Genomic DNA, 15,000 nt, shown 5'->3' on the forward strand with positions numbered 1-15,000 from the left:
GATGTCAGTCTTAGGAAGAATTTCATTGATGTGATTCTTAGCGAGTTGACAACTAAACACCATGGACTGGAGTTCAAAATACACGCCATTTCAGCTTTGCGTATTTTAAGCCGGGATAAAGATGGTTTAGGATCGCTTACTTCTGAAAAATCTACCTCTGTCCTACTGTCGTTGGCTGAACTTGCGCCGGAAGGAACTAAAGCTGAGAGGAATACTTGTTCGATCGATGTCGCACACAGAACGAGTAGTGACAAAGACAGTGTGGAGCGAGTTGTCGCCAATAGTGATGTTGTTATTGAAGCGCTAAAATGTTTATGTAACGTAGTTTATCACAGCCCTGTAGCCCGGCAACATTGCTTCAAACTGCGGTGCATCGAGGCGATCATAGCTAGAACCCAAAGATGGTTCGAGAATAGCTTGTTGGTTTCCGATGTTAAGTACTATGACATGAGGTTTCTATTCTTATTAACCGCCCTAGAAAACACCGCGAGAGTTGAAGTTGTTGCTAACAATGGGTTTTGTGTCCTGACTCATGCATTAGACAGCTGTATTCCAGGAAAGGAACAACGAAAGGTATGCCATGAAACAAAAGTCAAGGATGGCTGTGGACAACTGACTGGAGCTAGGCTGCACACTCTGACCGTGCTAGAAAGGTACGAAGCCATCACTTCCCTCTTTAAATAATATTGTCACCTGACAACCCATATACATATTTTTAATTTTGTTTGATATAACGAAATAGTACATTAACAGGGCCACCATTAAGGTTTTATTTGTTTTATTGAGCTTCTCATCCATAACACTTTTAATTGCTTTCTGAGTGAAATGATTCCAGAACTTCAGGATCACCTGTAACATCAAGGTTCTTTCAAGGATATTCAACCGTAACAGGAGTTACAGGTTATGACCCTTAATGACAGCTCTGTGATTAAGGTTGCTGGGCCATCCCTGCAGTTCTTGTCTATACTCACCTTTCTCTATGGTTAGTTAAGTTCTTTAGTTTAGAGTATTAATTATTGCGCAATATAAATTAATAAAATTATTGTTATTATTATTATTTCTCTCCTGGTTACTAACCCTCTTCCTGCCCCCTGTCCCCATCACAAAATGCTTTTTGATGAAATTTGGCATGTTTTGGAACATGCCAAAGATGTAGATGTTTTGATGTTTTGGTGTTTTGATGAATAGATGTTTTGGAACATCTATCAGAAGACTTTTGATTGGTTCCCAAATACTGATTGCAGAAATGACTTGACCAGGCTGCATGTGTATGTAGATTATGCTGAAGATTTTCGGTGTGGGTTTCCAAATTGCTTGGTAATTACTGACGCATGGTTGTGGTCTTTGACGTAAAGTGGCATTTAAATAACATGGAGGTAATGCCCAGCTTTAGATTACCTCAAAGGCGCCAAATGACGAAAACATTACCTAGACTTTTGAAAATATCCACCATTCAAACAAACTGTTTTGTCCAAAAATGTCCAGGATTTATTTCCCAATGTAGGAATAAGAGTCTACAGGCAGTCAGCATTATATTTTTCTGGCTTAGGGGCTTCAGCGGCTGCTCAGCATTGAGATTCAAAACTCTTGCCTATCTTTGGTCTGGGACATATATGGAATGCACTCTGGTGATTTTAGCCAGTCAGAGATGCATGTATATGTAGACTGCAATGCACATCAAGATGTAGAATTATGTTATCAATATGGAACTTACTGTGGTTGGTTCTTACATTGTTTTACTGTGGAATGGTGTATTGCCTTGAACTGTCTGTGCCACCTGCTCTGTCAGTCAAAGAGAAAAAAGTCTGTCCTGAATCTTATTTTACAGTGTACCATAGGTCTGGACTTTTAAATTTTCCTTTTGTGAACATTGCATTTTATTAGCATGACTCCATTATGCTTTTACAAAATGTGTCCATTTGGCAGTGTATTTTACAAATCGATTGTACACTGCCAAATGGACTACTTAGAAATTTTCACTGCGGTTCTGTTTTTGATACTAACTGGGCCTAAATAATAATATTATTATGGTAACCTCCTCTTTTTGTTTTTTCTCATAGGGCTGCAATTGAACAAGCTCCCAATATTTACACAATGACACAAACTGAAATTCGCCTGTCTGGTGAAATCCTCAAAACCATGTTTAACATTACAATCAATCTGCCTGAGCCTGACAGTAAAGACACTGTTGAACACTGTGAAAGGATTGTTTTTATTGTACGTTCCATCTTAGTGCACTTCACACCTTTGCCTGAACAGCCAGAGAATCTTCCAAACCATGCCATAAATGTTTTGAGCAACATGCCAGCGACATGTCTTAAACATCTGCTTTGGACAATGCCATCAAGTGTCTGTAAAAAGCTTGCTCAAGATTATGACTCCAGAGCTTCATCAAAGATATTTAGGATCCAGTTTGAGGTGTGTACCTGTATGTCTTTCTGTTCCCTCTTCATAGTAGGACAGTCATCTATCACATGTGTGGCTGCCAGTTTTCTTACATATATGAAGTGATCTCTGTGTAGCCTGTATGCATTTTATCCTGTTCCTTATATGATTGAATACGAACTATGTATTAGCAAAATACTATTTGTGAACCTTTTCCAAGTGAACAGTAAGCTGTTTGTTTAGGGTTCTTTTATTTAAATAACATTTTGTTTCCACATTTGCTCTAAGAGCAAAAAAAGTGCTCATTGAGAGAGCTAATGCTGTTTAAACATCACGGTCAACAAGAAACAAGTCAGAACAAGAAACAGCTAAACACAGCTAAACAGCTAAAAAAAAGAAAGCCATCTATCTCCCAACAAGTGTGCATTGGAAGAAAACAGTATTTCACACAGAGCAGTAACACTTGTGGAAAGCAAAAAATATTGTTTGGCATTTTCAATAGCTGCATCACACAGAGCACAAACAGATGAAACAGTCAGACCAATTTCTCTTAAAAAGATCATAATTTAAGGCGCTAAAATTAAGCCTTAAATGAGTGTGAAAAATTGATGCTGCTCAATCCCTAGTGAAAAACAAATAAGTTGGAAATTTCATACACTTCAACACATTATGCTTAAAACTGCTGAGAGAAAGGGACTTGGTGAACAGCGGAGGAAAGACTGTTCCACAATTGTGTTAGGTTTAGGAGAAAGAGTAAGGATGTGTTACAGATAAAATTTCTTTTGATTTCAATATCTGTACTGATGTTGATTATCTTCGTAAGTCCTGTGTACTCTGATCTGGTATGGTCATGACAGTTTGATTTTGGAGAAACCTCATGTGGTTGTTGACACTGACCAGTTGCTCTATAATTTGACACTGAAAACTGAAGCATTGTTCTTTAAATGATCTCAGAACAAGGTCTTCTTCCTCTGTTACTTGCTTTATGATTGCTTTATTAACCTAAACACCAGTTGATAAGCTGCACCCTGAGTACAGATTTTTTTTAAAGAAGAAGTTGTGCGAAAGGCTGGTTACATTCTTGGTGTTCAAACTGTATAATGTGATTATGTAAACTAAAACAAGTTTGTATTGTTTTGATCATTCAAACATATGATTGTCTCAGGAAAGTTATGTTATATCTACCTTTATCAAAAAAATTTTTTAGTGGCTGTGTGAATACATGAATGAATGAATCAAATAAACAATCAAATCTAATTAAACAATTTGTTCAATAAAGTCACTTTTTCAGAGAAATCATTCAAGGCAACAAATATTATTTGGTATGTTTTGATTCATTGCAATGAAGAAAGCTGACAGGCAGGATCTGGATTAGAGTGTTTTGCATAAGAATGCACAGAGTAATTTGCAGGTGTTGTTGTAAGTAACCTGTGCCCTAGATTTGGAATAAAATTTCAAGTGAGTGTAAAAAAGGGATGTCTTATTTTTGCAGTTTTCCCTTTCTAATACAAGGGAAAATTATGAAATGTCTTTTCATGGGCTACATGTATTCTTTCACCAATGAAGCAGAGCTGCAAAAAAAGTTGCTTATGTAGATATATGTATTCAAATGTATTATAATTATTATTATGTAACCAAGCAAATGCTTTTATACCAATGGTGAGGTATCTGGAGAAAAGAGAAAAAGAAAAGAAAGAAGTTCTGGTGTGCCCAAGGGTTCTGTAATGGGTTCTCTATTATTTTTAAATATTTACCCATAAATGACATTAATTTTATTTAGTAACAGCTCAGTTAGCAATACAAATTTCCTAAATAATGTAATGGAAGGATCCAAATACCTTCAAGAATGAGGTCGTTTTCCAATAGAAAAATTAAGGTTACATGTATTTCACACAAAATACACACAAGTTAAGGTGACTAGTTAGGTGATACTGCACTTCTGTTAATACCTAGTTATGTTTTTGGAAGACTCTGTGCCACAGGGATTTTGTTCTTGTGTTATCTGCAAATAATAATTATTTACTTGCACTGGCTGTAAATTAATGCCATCTACATTGCTGAGACCAAAAAACTCTCACGTTCAGAATTCATTTGCTTGTTTTCTGATATATACTCTGCCTGCACTTATTTTCAACTGAACCTAAGAGAAGCCATGCATATCAAATGAAAAAAAAAACAATTCTTTGTCAGCAAGTGAAACATGTTAATCTATCATTGTCCCTTGATCACCTCTTTTTGTATTTGTCATTATCGTTAGTACATTGTAAATGTATATACTTTATTTAATTGTATGGCTGATGTTTGTAGTGGATATAACATGTTCTGATTGGCTAATTTGAGGGCAGGATTCTGTAGTACCCATGCCGAGGCATGAGTATTTTGAAAGATGTTAGTGCCTGGCAAATGTGAATGTGTCACTTCAAGAAGAAGTTTCCTGTCTTTTATATACATGTAAAACAAGAACAGTCAGTATTTGGAATAATTGTTGTTACAGTCAGTGTAAATCTAAATTACTGTTTGTCTGAAATTAAGTTTCTTATATCTCTTGGATTATGGAAGCCGTATTGAATAAATTATATCCTTCATGCAAAAATTTATGGTTGAGTTCAGTGCAACTGACTACAGCAGTTGTCAGTTTTCATTCAGCAAAGTTGAAGTAGTTTTTACAAGAGTTTAAATAGTTGAGTTGTTTGACAAAATGGCTCACAAACAGAACCAAACTTAGCTTTCACCCATACAAACAAGAGAAGTTCACTTAGTGGTTGAAAAGAGTGTGAGTTTTTGGCCTAAACTACAGTGTACCTGGTATGCAGATCATTTGTTGGTCACTTTAAAAAACTGATTTCCTGCTCATGAAGATTATTGAATTCAGTGGGGTTTTTTTTCATGAACTTTTGGTTCACCAAGGACATCTAAACCATTTGGGGCCTGATCAAAAGAATCCTGGACAATTTATTTTGTGGGCAAAAACTTCTATGAACATGCAAGCATTTTGCAAACAGACAGATGTGCGTTGGAAAACAGATGAACACAGTAATTTAGGTATTTATTCATAAAGGCCACCAGATATTTAATTTGCTAACATTTTAGATTCAAAACCCAGCAATCCAAGACTGGGCACTGAGTATTTATGGAACTGAGTTGAGAAAAAAATTTTGTTACTGTTTCGCATCACAAGTCTTATTTTCGTTTGTTTACTAATGTTTTCTATGGCTATGTTTTTCATTTGCTGCTTCTAGGACCTTTAGCACTATTGTACAAAATCATATGAATGTAATAATTAGTACCATTTATTTTGTTTTTGTCCTTAAAAGTTATATGTCCTGAGCATGGCAAGTTCATAGTTTGAATTTTCAATTATACATGTACCAAACAATTTTTCCTTGAACAGAGTAAAATGTTACCACAAATGTAAAATCAGCAGATTGTAGCATTAGTTTTGTGAATGATGCCATCTAATAAACTCACTTGTTCTGGACTATACTGGGGAATATTGGCCTTGGGTTGTTTTAAGGCCAATATTCCCCAGTATGGCTATCACGCTTGGTTAGAAACACTAGTAAGTAATTGCCATGTACATGTAAGTATTTAATGTTAGCATCTAAGCACAGTATTATTATTCTGTAACATTTGCATATGCAAAAGCAGGTTTTACAAACTAAAAAATGTTGTTCTTTCTATCAATCAAAACAAAATGTTAGAAAATTTACTATGTATAGTAACGGATAAGATGTTTAGAATAGTTTACCTTGTGATTTGGATAAGAATCAACATAGTTTAAAATGCTCAAAAGTTCATTCTTACTATTCAAGAGTAGAAGTTTAGGATCCCTTACTCTATGTTAAAAAGTACCTACTATTTCGTCAAAGCACTTTAATTAGAATCCGTATAAGAATTAGTCATCAAGAAGTATTGGTATCAAGAAGTACATAGATAAGCCTCATTAGATTCAAGGCTTCTGAGGCTTCCAGCTCAAAATCATACAACTTTTGCTCAGTGAAAACTATGTAACAAAAGTACAGTAGAACCGCGATTTAACTAAGTGCCAAGGACTGGGGAAATTTCTTTGTTATATTAAGGGTTCGTTATATTGAAAACACCGATATAACAAATTTGTGGAAAAACAACCGAAATGTTCGTTATATCGAGGTATAGTTAGTAATTGTTTTTTTAACAGTGTTACGGTGGATTGTGCTTGTTATAAGAAGGATTTTGTTGTATCGAGGTTCTGTTCCATACATTGTACTGTAACTTTGGCCAGGCTGAAGAATATTGTTCGTTGTATCGAGGACTCTGTTATAATTATAGAGGTTCATTAAATGTAGGTTCCACTGTAGATTGATATATTGGGGGTTTTATCATTGCATTGCTTTGATTCCTCTCTTTCCCTTATAGAATTACAACATGCTTGCAATTCAGACCATGCTAAAAATTCTTGATGATCGTCTTCAAGCTGCTAGCCAGCCTCTGCAGGAGAATGTTGTGCCTATTGTCAGTGCATTCTGTCAGATGGCACGCGGCGACAGAATAATAAGGAAGTATCTACGGATGGAAGTGCTGCCGCCTCTTGGACATGTGGGTACCACACGCCCTGAAGAAGGCAACTTGATAAGGAATGAACTGGTCAGGTTAATGACATCACCACTTGAAGATATCAAGGTATATGCAAAAGACTGGTCAATTGTGTTGCTTGTTGATGTTTGGGAGGAGAGGTACAAGGCAGTGGTGTTTGCCAGGGAGGTTCTGGGCCCATCCCTTAGTCAGAAAACATAATTATGGCCTAGTGGCCAAAGTTTGTTAAATCTGAACATTTTCAATCTGCACATGTATCTTGCTTTGCTTTGGCCCTCTATGAACTTGAAGTTCTGGATTCATCACTGCAAGGGTGGGAATCTAGTGTAATAAAGTGAACTCATCAGTGCTAGACCTGGTGTTAAGATGGGTTGCTAGTTCAAGTGTTTAAGTGTTTTTCAGCATTCAGCAAACTGCCATTGACTCGTGGTTGTTTTTAAGAGTTGTCATCTCTCATCCCCTTAGAAAAGTCATTCACTCACAAGAAATCAGCCCAAGCTGACCACCTGCTAACACTGAGGGCACTGGTCCCAGCTAGGGTTCATTACATCCTCAGTGGCTCTTTAATGGCCCCAAATTAAAGACAGGATCATTATTTCTATGAGACAATACAAACCACATGAAGGTCTAACAATTTGCAGATGTTGAAGCAAAGGCAGCACTTTCTTCTCAGTTATTTTACGACTCCAATAGTTGGTCCAGCCAGGATTTGATTTTCAATCCCCCATGATCTGCAGTTCAGTGCTCTGCCAGCTGGGCTACAGGCTGTACTTGAGTGGCAGTTAAAAGTTCCTGGGTGTTGTTCAACAGTTTGTAAAGGTTTGCTCTCAGAGTCAAGAAAAATCCCAAATATTTACCAGTTTTTTCGGAATACGTAAAACAAGACATCTCCATGATTTGATTTAAATGGTCAGTCAGTGCTAGCATCTTATCAACAGTGAGTGTGTCAAACCTAAAGCTGAATGTTACTTTACTATTTTTTCAGGAACTAGTTGCAGATTTCCTGTTTGTTTTATGCAAGGAGAATGTTAATCGACTTATTAAGTATACTGGGTACGGAAATGCTGCAGGACTGCTGGCATCACGTGGCCTGATGGGAGGGGGTCAATCCCAAGGGAATGGGGACAATTACTCATCAGATGATGATGACTCAGAGACTGAAGAATATGCCATGGACAAGGCACAGATTGATCCTATGATTGGTAAGTGACCAAACAAGCAATGACTGACTAAGAGCAGCATTAAAAACTGTTAGATAATTTGTAGAATCGGATAAACTGTAGTATTATCACAATGGAAACTTTGTGCTCATGTTTCGTGTCTCGCTCATGTATTTTGTTGGGGTGTTACATGAGGTCTGAGAAACCCACATTATAATAATTTTGTTTGGTGTTGCAGCGTATTTTGCAGGCTAAAATATTTTTAATTTTAGCCCGCTGCTCTGAGCCAATGAGAAACAAGAAAATAATGTAGCCAGCCAATCAGAACTGGAAACCATTTAACTGTTTGCACCGTTTTCTTGCTTGAATGGTATTGTTTGACTGGAAATGCTGCCATCTGCAAAGAAATTGTTTTGACCTACATGTACAAAATGGCTAAAAAACCTAACGAAGAAGCAAATTCTCAGTTGTCTCAGCTTGATGAAAAGGAGTTACAGAAACTTGGGGTGATGGTGGAAATAATGCCTGGAGTAGCACCATGGCCAGCCATGATTGCATTTCTGATGATGGTTTTTCATTGATTTTACAATCTGGGAATAAGTAAAATCAATAATCAGAGACAATCACTAGCAGTAAAATCAGTAGTTTTTATTAATTGCTTTTAGTTTTTTGTGTCAAATCAAATCTTATCAGTTTGCATCAGTGATTGCATGCCATTTGTCCTATGTTGTTCTTGTTAATTAGGCCCTGTCTAGTAAAATAATGAGCAACTTTGTCCAGTAGTTAAAACGTAACTATACAGATGGATTCATTAATCCATTTGGAGGGAATCTTATGTCCACCTCAGGCTCAAACTGATCCATTGCTTTAATTGTGAATACACCAGGATTAACATCATGTTTGTTATCAGGTGCTATTCCAAAGGACGATGGGAAGCCTAACCCTCTGGATGAAATGAGCGAACAAGAAAAAGAGGAGGAAGCAGAGAAACTTGCGTCACTGATTCAGGACTTGAACAGAAGGGGTGTGATCAAGACAGCTCAGGTGGGCCCTGATGGCAGGCTCCAGGAGTGTCAAGGGGCAAAGGCACCAGATGAGGCAAATGGAAATACAGATGATACAAATAGTGGATGATGAATGCAGTCTGCCAATTCAGTGGAAACAGTGAACAGTGTCTTGAAAGTATTTGCTGTGAGCAATCAAAAACTAAAAATGTTTTCATTTCTGCCATTAGCTTCTTTTGGCGTATATAGCCAATAAGGAAACTTTCAGAGAGGCCAAGACGTTGTTCTGTGTGATGTTTTACTCAGACCTAGCATGACATTTTATAGTCAGTGATGGACAATTCTTGCATACTGTGGAGAGGATGAGTGAGTGAGGGAGAAATAAGAGGAGCAAGCCTCAGGACAAACTTGTTCCAGAAAGACGCTGGCGATAAAGTTCCTACGATAAATGACAAGTGATGTGGCAATAGTACAGTGAGATGATAGCAACTCATGCTGTAAAATATTTGTGATGTTTACAACAAAGTCACATGTCTTACTACCCCTGCAGCAACTTGCCATGAAACAAAAGATTACTTGGTATTGGTCGCAAAATTATACTCAAGGTCATCCAAATGATAAAAAAAAATCATGTTAAAGGTCTAGAAGAATTAGGTTAATATCTTGTGTGAAACGCTGTCTAATGCAGATATTCTGAACACGTCTGTGTTGCAGTTTTATGCATTTTGGGAAGCTGAAAGTAATACTATTACTTGCCAACGGACATTCCATATCTCCTGTTTAGCATTACAAAGAACAGATTTTTTTTTTACCAAAGACAGGTTGGCCGTTTGCTTACAGAGTAGGCTGAAGTAAAAAAAGTGCGGTATTTAATAGTTGTTAGAAAGTAAACGTAACTGATAAAAAAGGAAACGTATACGGCTAAAAGCTGTTTTTTAGTATGCATGCGAGCAATTTTTTTTTTCTGGGGAGCTGGAGTACAGAGATGATGGTTATGCGGCCGTTTGACTCCTATTGATGTAGTCCTTTTCCTGTATGGCTATAATTCAATGCTCTCTGGAAAGCAGAGAATCAGACTCGGAACTAAATTGTGTTCGGTCGATTGTATGTCAGTAATGAAATACAATCTCATTACGAGACATCCAGATACCGTGGAGGAAAAATATGGCGAGGGAAAAAGAAGAGAGGATTTCTTACAGAATTGTTTTCGCATGCTTCTAATCCTTTCTTCGCTATCCACGATCGATCTGCACGTCTCGAACAGGCTATCTACAAAGTCCTCTTATAAGTATAATGTAGCTAAATGGGCCACCCTGGCTAAATAAAGTTTACTTTTACTTTAGTGTGCATGAGTGTAATGGAGTAAAACCACGGCTAAACTCTGTATCAGCCAGGCAGTGGAGCCTTTTTCTTGTTGATAGGATCAAAAAGAATGAATTCCTGTAGGCTACTTTTCTCAGCAAATAAGTGACTACGACCATTTTTTACACAGCGCGTTTGGTTATTTTTCTGCTCTTGACAGCCTGTTACTGCCCGAATACCAGAGCAGTTTTGCCCGAGTAGAGTAATTTCTTTGACGACTAGGGGGCTAGGTGCTTAATTTTTTCGTGTTGAAGACGGCGTTTTAAAAGCCTTTCCCGTTCAAGTGTTCATTTCAACATCCGGGACTTCAAGTAAAATAGCGTGCAAAGGCAGGACTTGACAAGGATTTTCTCTTCAAAACCGTGAGTTTGAAAAGCTATTCGATTCTTTTTCGACCTTATAACTGTAGCGATGTTAGGCTAATAATTTCCAGATGTTCGATCGCCGTGATTCGCGTTGCAGCTAGCTAGCTTTCCACGCAGTCGTTTTTATGGGACTCGTATTACCTCCTGTGGGGAGGACGTAATACGAGTCCCCTAAAAACGACTGCGTTGGAGGCTACGTTGCAGCATGAATTTAGAATGAAGATGAAAAATCAAGTTAAAACGCTGTCTTGCTCTGATTAAGCCGATTCTGTTGTAGAAAGCCAGTAGCCTTGAGCGCTAAAAGACCGGGTTTTGGGTGAGATTTAACTGCGTTGGCTGGCACCGTTAATAATTGCCAAATGTCACACTTGTTTTGTCGGATCACAGGTCATGTTTCATTTCATGCCCGGATGTCAATGTCATGTCTAATTCCAAAAAAAGTCCTCTTTTCTCCTCTTTGACTAGCTTATTCCTTCAGCATAGAAAGTCTCAAAATGTGCTTAATTTCTGTAGCCACCTTCTGGAAAATCAGCTCAGATCTATATTAGTGTTAATATATGACCATTGAATTCTTGTAAAGATATTAAAAAGAAGTGGCATGCCGGCAGTATTCATTGGTCTTCGTTTTCTAGATCTTCTTTAGCCTGCGCGCGCCTTCTTTCTGCTCAAAGGAAATAGGAGACATCTGTGCGCTAACCTCTTTGGGTCATCACGTCACGCAATCCTCCCCAAGAACGTGACGTGACGGGCCAAAGTGCGCAGGAGGCTATCTGCGTGCAGGTTTTCCTAGTTTTTGTAGGCCTTCTTCAATCTTTCATCTCGGTCAATCCGTTTCGTGGTCATGTAGGCCGTTCGTGAGGGTCAGGAAGAAAGCCTTAACACGAACGGTTGTTCCTAGGATGGATACTCCAAAACAAGGCTGGACGCCTTATGGTGTTTACACAATCTAGTATTCTTATCGTGATGTGGTGGCCCAGAAGTAAACGAGAACAGAAGCCCATTTGATTTGCAGAGCATTGAAAGAATAGAGCTCCATTAGGGAGAGAATATCCATTTTTGTGGTTTGAGTACCGCTGTCATGGCTACCTCTCTGAGATAAGTTAAAAACATTTTCGTTAGCTAGGCATGAATTAAAATGACCCTGGGCCGGGTTGTTCGAAACCGATTAACGCTAATCCACGATTAAGAGTCAACCAAGGTTTTCCTCTCGCTCATTAAAAATGATTTTAAAGGCTCATTTTTAGCTAATGGAAAAGAAAAGTCTAAGGCCAAACTAACGGACAAAAATATTTTGGACGAGTTAATATACTCGAATCAAAGTTCACGTTAACCCAGGATTAGCTAATCGGGCTTCGAACAACTGGGCCCTGGTTCGAGGTGTACACTAATTTGATTTTTTAGATTTCTTTTATTCTGTTTTGTAAATATCATAATGTGCCCAACCTTGTTTTGGAGTAGCCTTTCTACTGACAACCGTACAGGAACTAGTCAACGCTCTTGGTGATCCTCCAAAGGTGGGTCGATACCAATTTTTCAAATCGATCCGATACGAGTACGATATTTACAGTTTTATTTGCAGGGCTTCTCCTATTCGGCCTTTTTTCGTATCGATACCGATATTGTGACGTCATCATTTAAGACTTTTCTTTGATGTTATCACTATTAACACTCTGAAAACAGTCTTTGTGGTCCGTGAACATTAATTAAACAAAAACATATAACCCTAGCAGCAGTGACACTTCCTTCGAGTTCAGTGCAACAGCGCATACGCAAAAGGAGAAGTATTGGTTTAGCCCCTATGTGACATGACGAGCCAAAGAAAGTCTGCGGTAAGTCCTGGTTAAACGATCAAACACTTTCATTCAACATCGTGTTTGTCGCACAACTGAATGTTTGGTGATCAAACGTCAAAACAAATGAGCCCACATAACGCTTTCCAAGTATTACCGCTGAAATTATGGCGTGAGTCTGGTGAGTATTAATTAATGACGTCACGTGTTGCTGATTGGTTTCTTTGTTTGGGCTTGTTTTGTTTGCAGGGGTGGCTGAACGATCAAATTGTTTTATATATTTATTCGCTTATTTTTCATTCAAACATATAGTCGAACCTCCACAAACGCCCACCTCTCTATAACGGCCACTTTTTTTTGTCCCGGCGGACAGTCCATACATTAGCTCTTGTTTAAACCTCTCTACAACGGCCATCTCTCTACAACGGCAACGGCCACTAAAGCGCGTCCCCAACTGCCAAAATAGCCTCTCGTCAACGGCCAGTACACAGTTCTTTTTCATGTGTAAAAACCTTTTTCTATAAACTGATGCAGTATTCGACATTTGTCTTCGGAAAATTACGTTTCTGTATCCATTTTAATGATATACGTATTTCAATTGTGTGCCATTCATATGCTGCAGTAAGCATAAATTGTCTATAACAATATAGCGAATGTTGCGAACCTTGCTCGTTTCGTCTTTCCGGTTAAGGTGGTGGTTCACCTGAAAGCCGTTTTCACGCCGCTTAAAATCGGTCAAATGGAAATATCTTGTTTGCATTTCAAGCAATACAAAAACCCTCCATTCATAACACAAATCAATGATTTGGGGTGTTTTATGAATTTTGGGGTGATTTTTAGGTATATTTGGAAAGAAATAATTTTTCTTGAAGGATTGGTAAAATTAAAAGAAATAAGAAATGTTGAAGATTTAGTGAAGTTTTAAAATTAGAATTTGTAGTTAATAATTAATAGACGGATACCAAGTTAGTCCACTAGCAACCTGGGGTGCTCTTGCGTGGTTATCGACTGTCTGTTAGTGTTCCAAAAATCATTTTCTTTCTTCTATCCATTCTTAAAACCTCTTCAAATTTCACTCAAATTCAGGCAGAGCCCCACCTTAACATTTTGATTCAAAACATTATTTACGTTTGATTGTGTTTTTTATCTATATATATTATTTAAGATTGGATTGTCATTATAGGCTACAGTAAGCATGAACTTGGCACAATAAATATGTTGTACTTCCCGAAAAAAAGGTGTCATATTACACCCCCACCTCCCCATAACGGCCACCTCTCCACAACGGCCACTTTCTTCTGTCCCCAAGGTGGCCGTTGTGGAGAGGTTCAACTGTATACATTACAATCATATAATATTTCATAAGGCAGGAGATCCAGCAAGCTCTAATCATGTCTAATGAGCTTTTTGGAAGATCTCCGCAGAAAATGTCTGATCGTTTTAGCCGGGGATTAACAGTATACTTTTCAAGTGAGTGGTGACGTGAACAGTATCGAAAGGGATCGAAACAGGCAATATTTCTTGCAAGTATAGATATTTCTCAATGAAACCTCAGCCGGTGATATCGATGATATCGAGGTCTATCGAGTATTTGGTGCCTGTATGCTAGTAGACTTGGTCTTTCCAGGGATCTCGTTTCTTTGTAATTCCAGCAAGGCGGTGATGAAATTCTGTTTGTCGTTGTCTCCTTGTAATCTTCCCAGGACGACCTGCGGCTGCACATGTCGTTGCTTTTATATATGTTTATAACCGGTTGTTTGCCAACAAACCGGCGATTTCTTAAGCACAGACGTTCGTCTGCCATGGACGGCAACCGGAAGTCCAAACCACGGACAGGAAAAGCTCTTGTTGATGACCGTGGTTTGACGTTACAAACCCGATGGCATGAAAACGTTCCCAAAAGGGAAAATTCAATACATGTATCCGGTTGCCGTCCGTGGCTCAAAAACGTGTGTGCTTAAGCTCCCTGTTCGAGTGAGAGGCGAGTGGAAAAAAAGTTTGCGCCACAAATCTGACCCATCAGAGTTCGTTACAAGGACGTCTTCTTACATTTTTGAGGACTGGTTTGGAATACGAAGGTTTCTTTAGTCCCACGTTTCATGTCCATACATGAGAAGGAGGTATGAAATTTTTATTAAGGGAAACCGGAAAGCAATTAAAAAGTTTTGTTTATACCGCCAATCACGTGAGAGTTGACAGCTTTGATACAAAATTTGCATATAACTAATGTCCTATACATTCATAATTTGGTCTGTTTAGAATCATGGCGGTACGAAGTCTCCACGTCATAGAAATCCGTCTTATGGCAGCTATAGTGCTTTTTTATTTGCCACTAAAAATTTCAGGTAAGAGGTTAAGATAA

General features: G+C 38.2%; 2 protein-coding genes across 2 annotated transcripts in view; both read left to right on the forward strand.

Annotated features, from left to right (window-relative positions):
• LOC146469262 (chaperone Ric-8A-like) overlaps positions 1-10,467 on the forward strand; it is a 10,629-nt gene extending 162 nt beyond the window's left edge. Inside the window, exons 1-5 of the mRNA XM_085123508.1 lie at positions 1-653; positions 2,061-2,418; positions 6,781-7,044; positions 7,943-8,159; positions 9,028-10,467. The exon at positions 1-653 is cut by the window's left edge and continues 162 nt beyond it. Of these exons, the coding sequence (XP_084979634.1) occupies positions 1-653; positions 2,061-2,418; positions 6,781-7,044; positions 7,943-8,159; positions 9,028-9,251 (1,716 nt within the window). The 3' untranslated portion in view covers positions 9,252-10,467. The remainder of the gene's footprint in view (positions 654-2,060; positions 2,419-6,780; positions 7,045-7,942; positions 8,160-9,027) is intronic.
• A 4,265-nt stretch (positions 10,468-14,732) lies between these two features.
• The window catches only part of LOC146469263 (uncharacterized), an 8,500-nt gene continuing 8,232 nt past the window's right edge, over positions 14,733-15,000 (forward strand). The window contains exons 1-2 of the mRNA XM_085123515.1: positions 14,733-14,758; positions 14,898-14,983. Coding sequence (XP_084979641.1) covers positions 14,748-14,758; positions 14,898-14,983 — 97 coding nt within the window. The 5' untranslated portion in view covers positions 14,733-14,747. The remainder of the gene's footprint in view (positions 14,759-14,897; positions 14,984-15,000) is intronic.

The sequence above is a fragment of the Pavona decussata genome, unplaced genomic scaffold (assembly GCF_977016875.1).
Source record: "Pavona decussata unplaced genomic scaffold, jaPavDecu1.1 SCAFFOLD_125, whole genome shotgun sequence".
In the NCBI taxonomy this organism is placed as follows: Eukaryota; Metazoa; Cnidaria; class Anthozoa; order Scleractinia; family Agariciidae; genus Pavona; species Pavona decussata.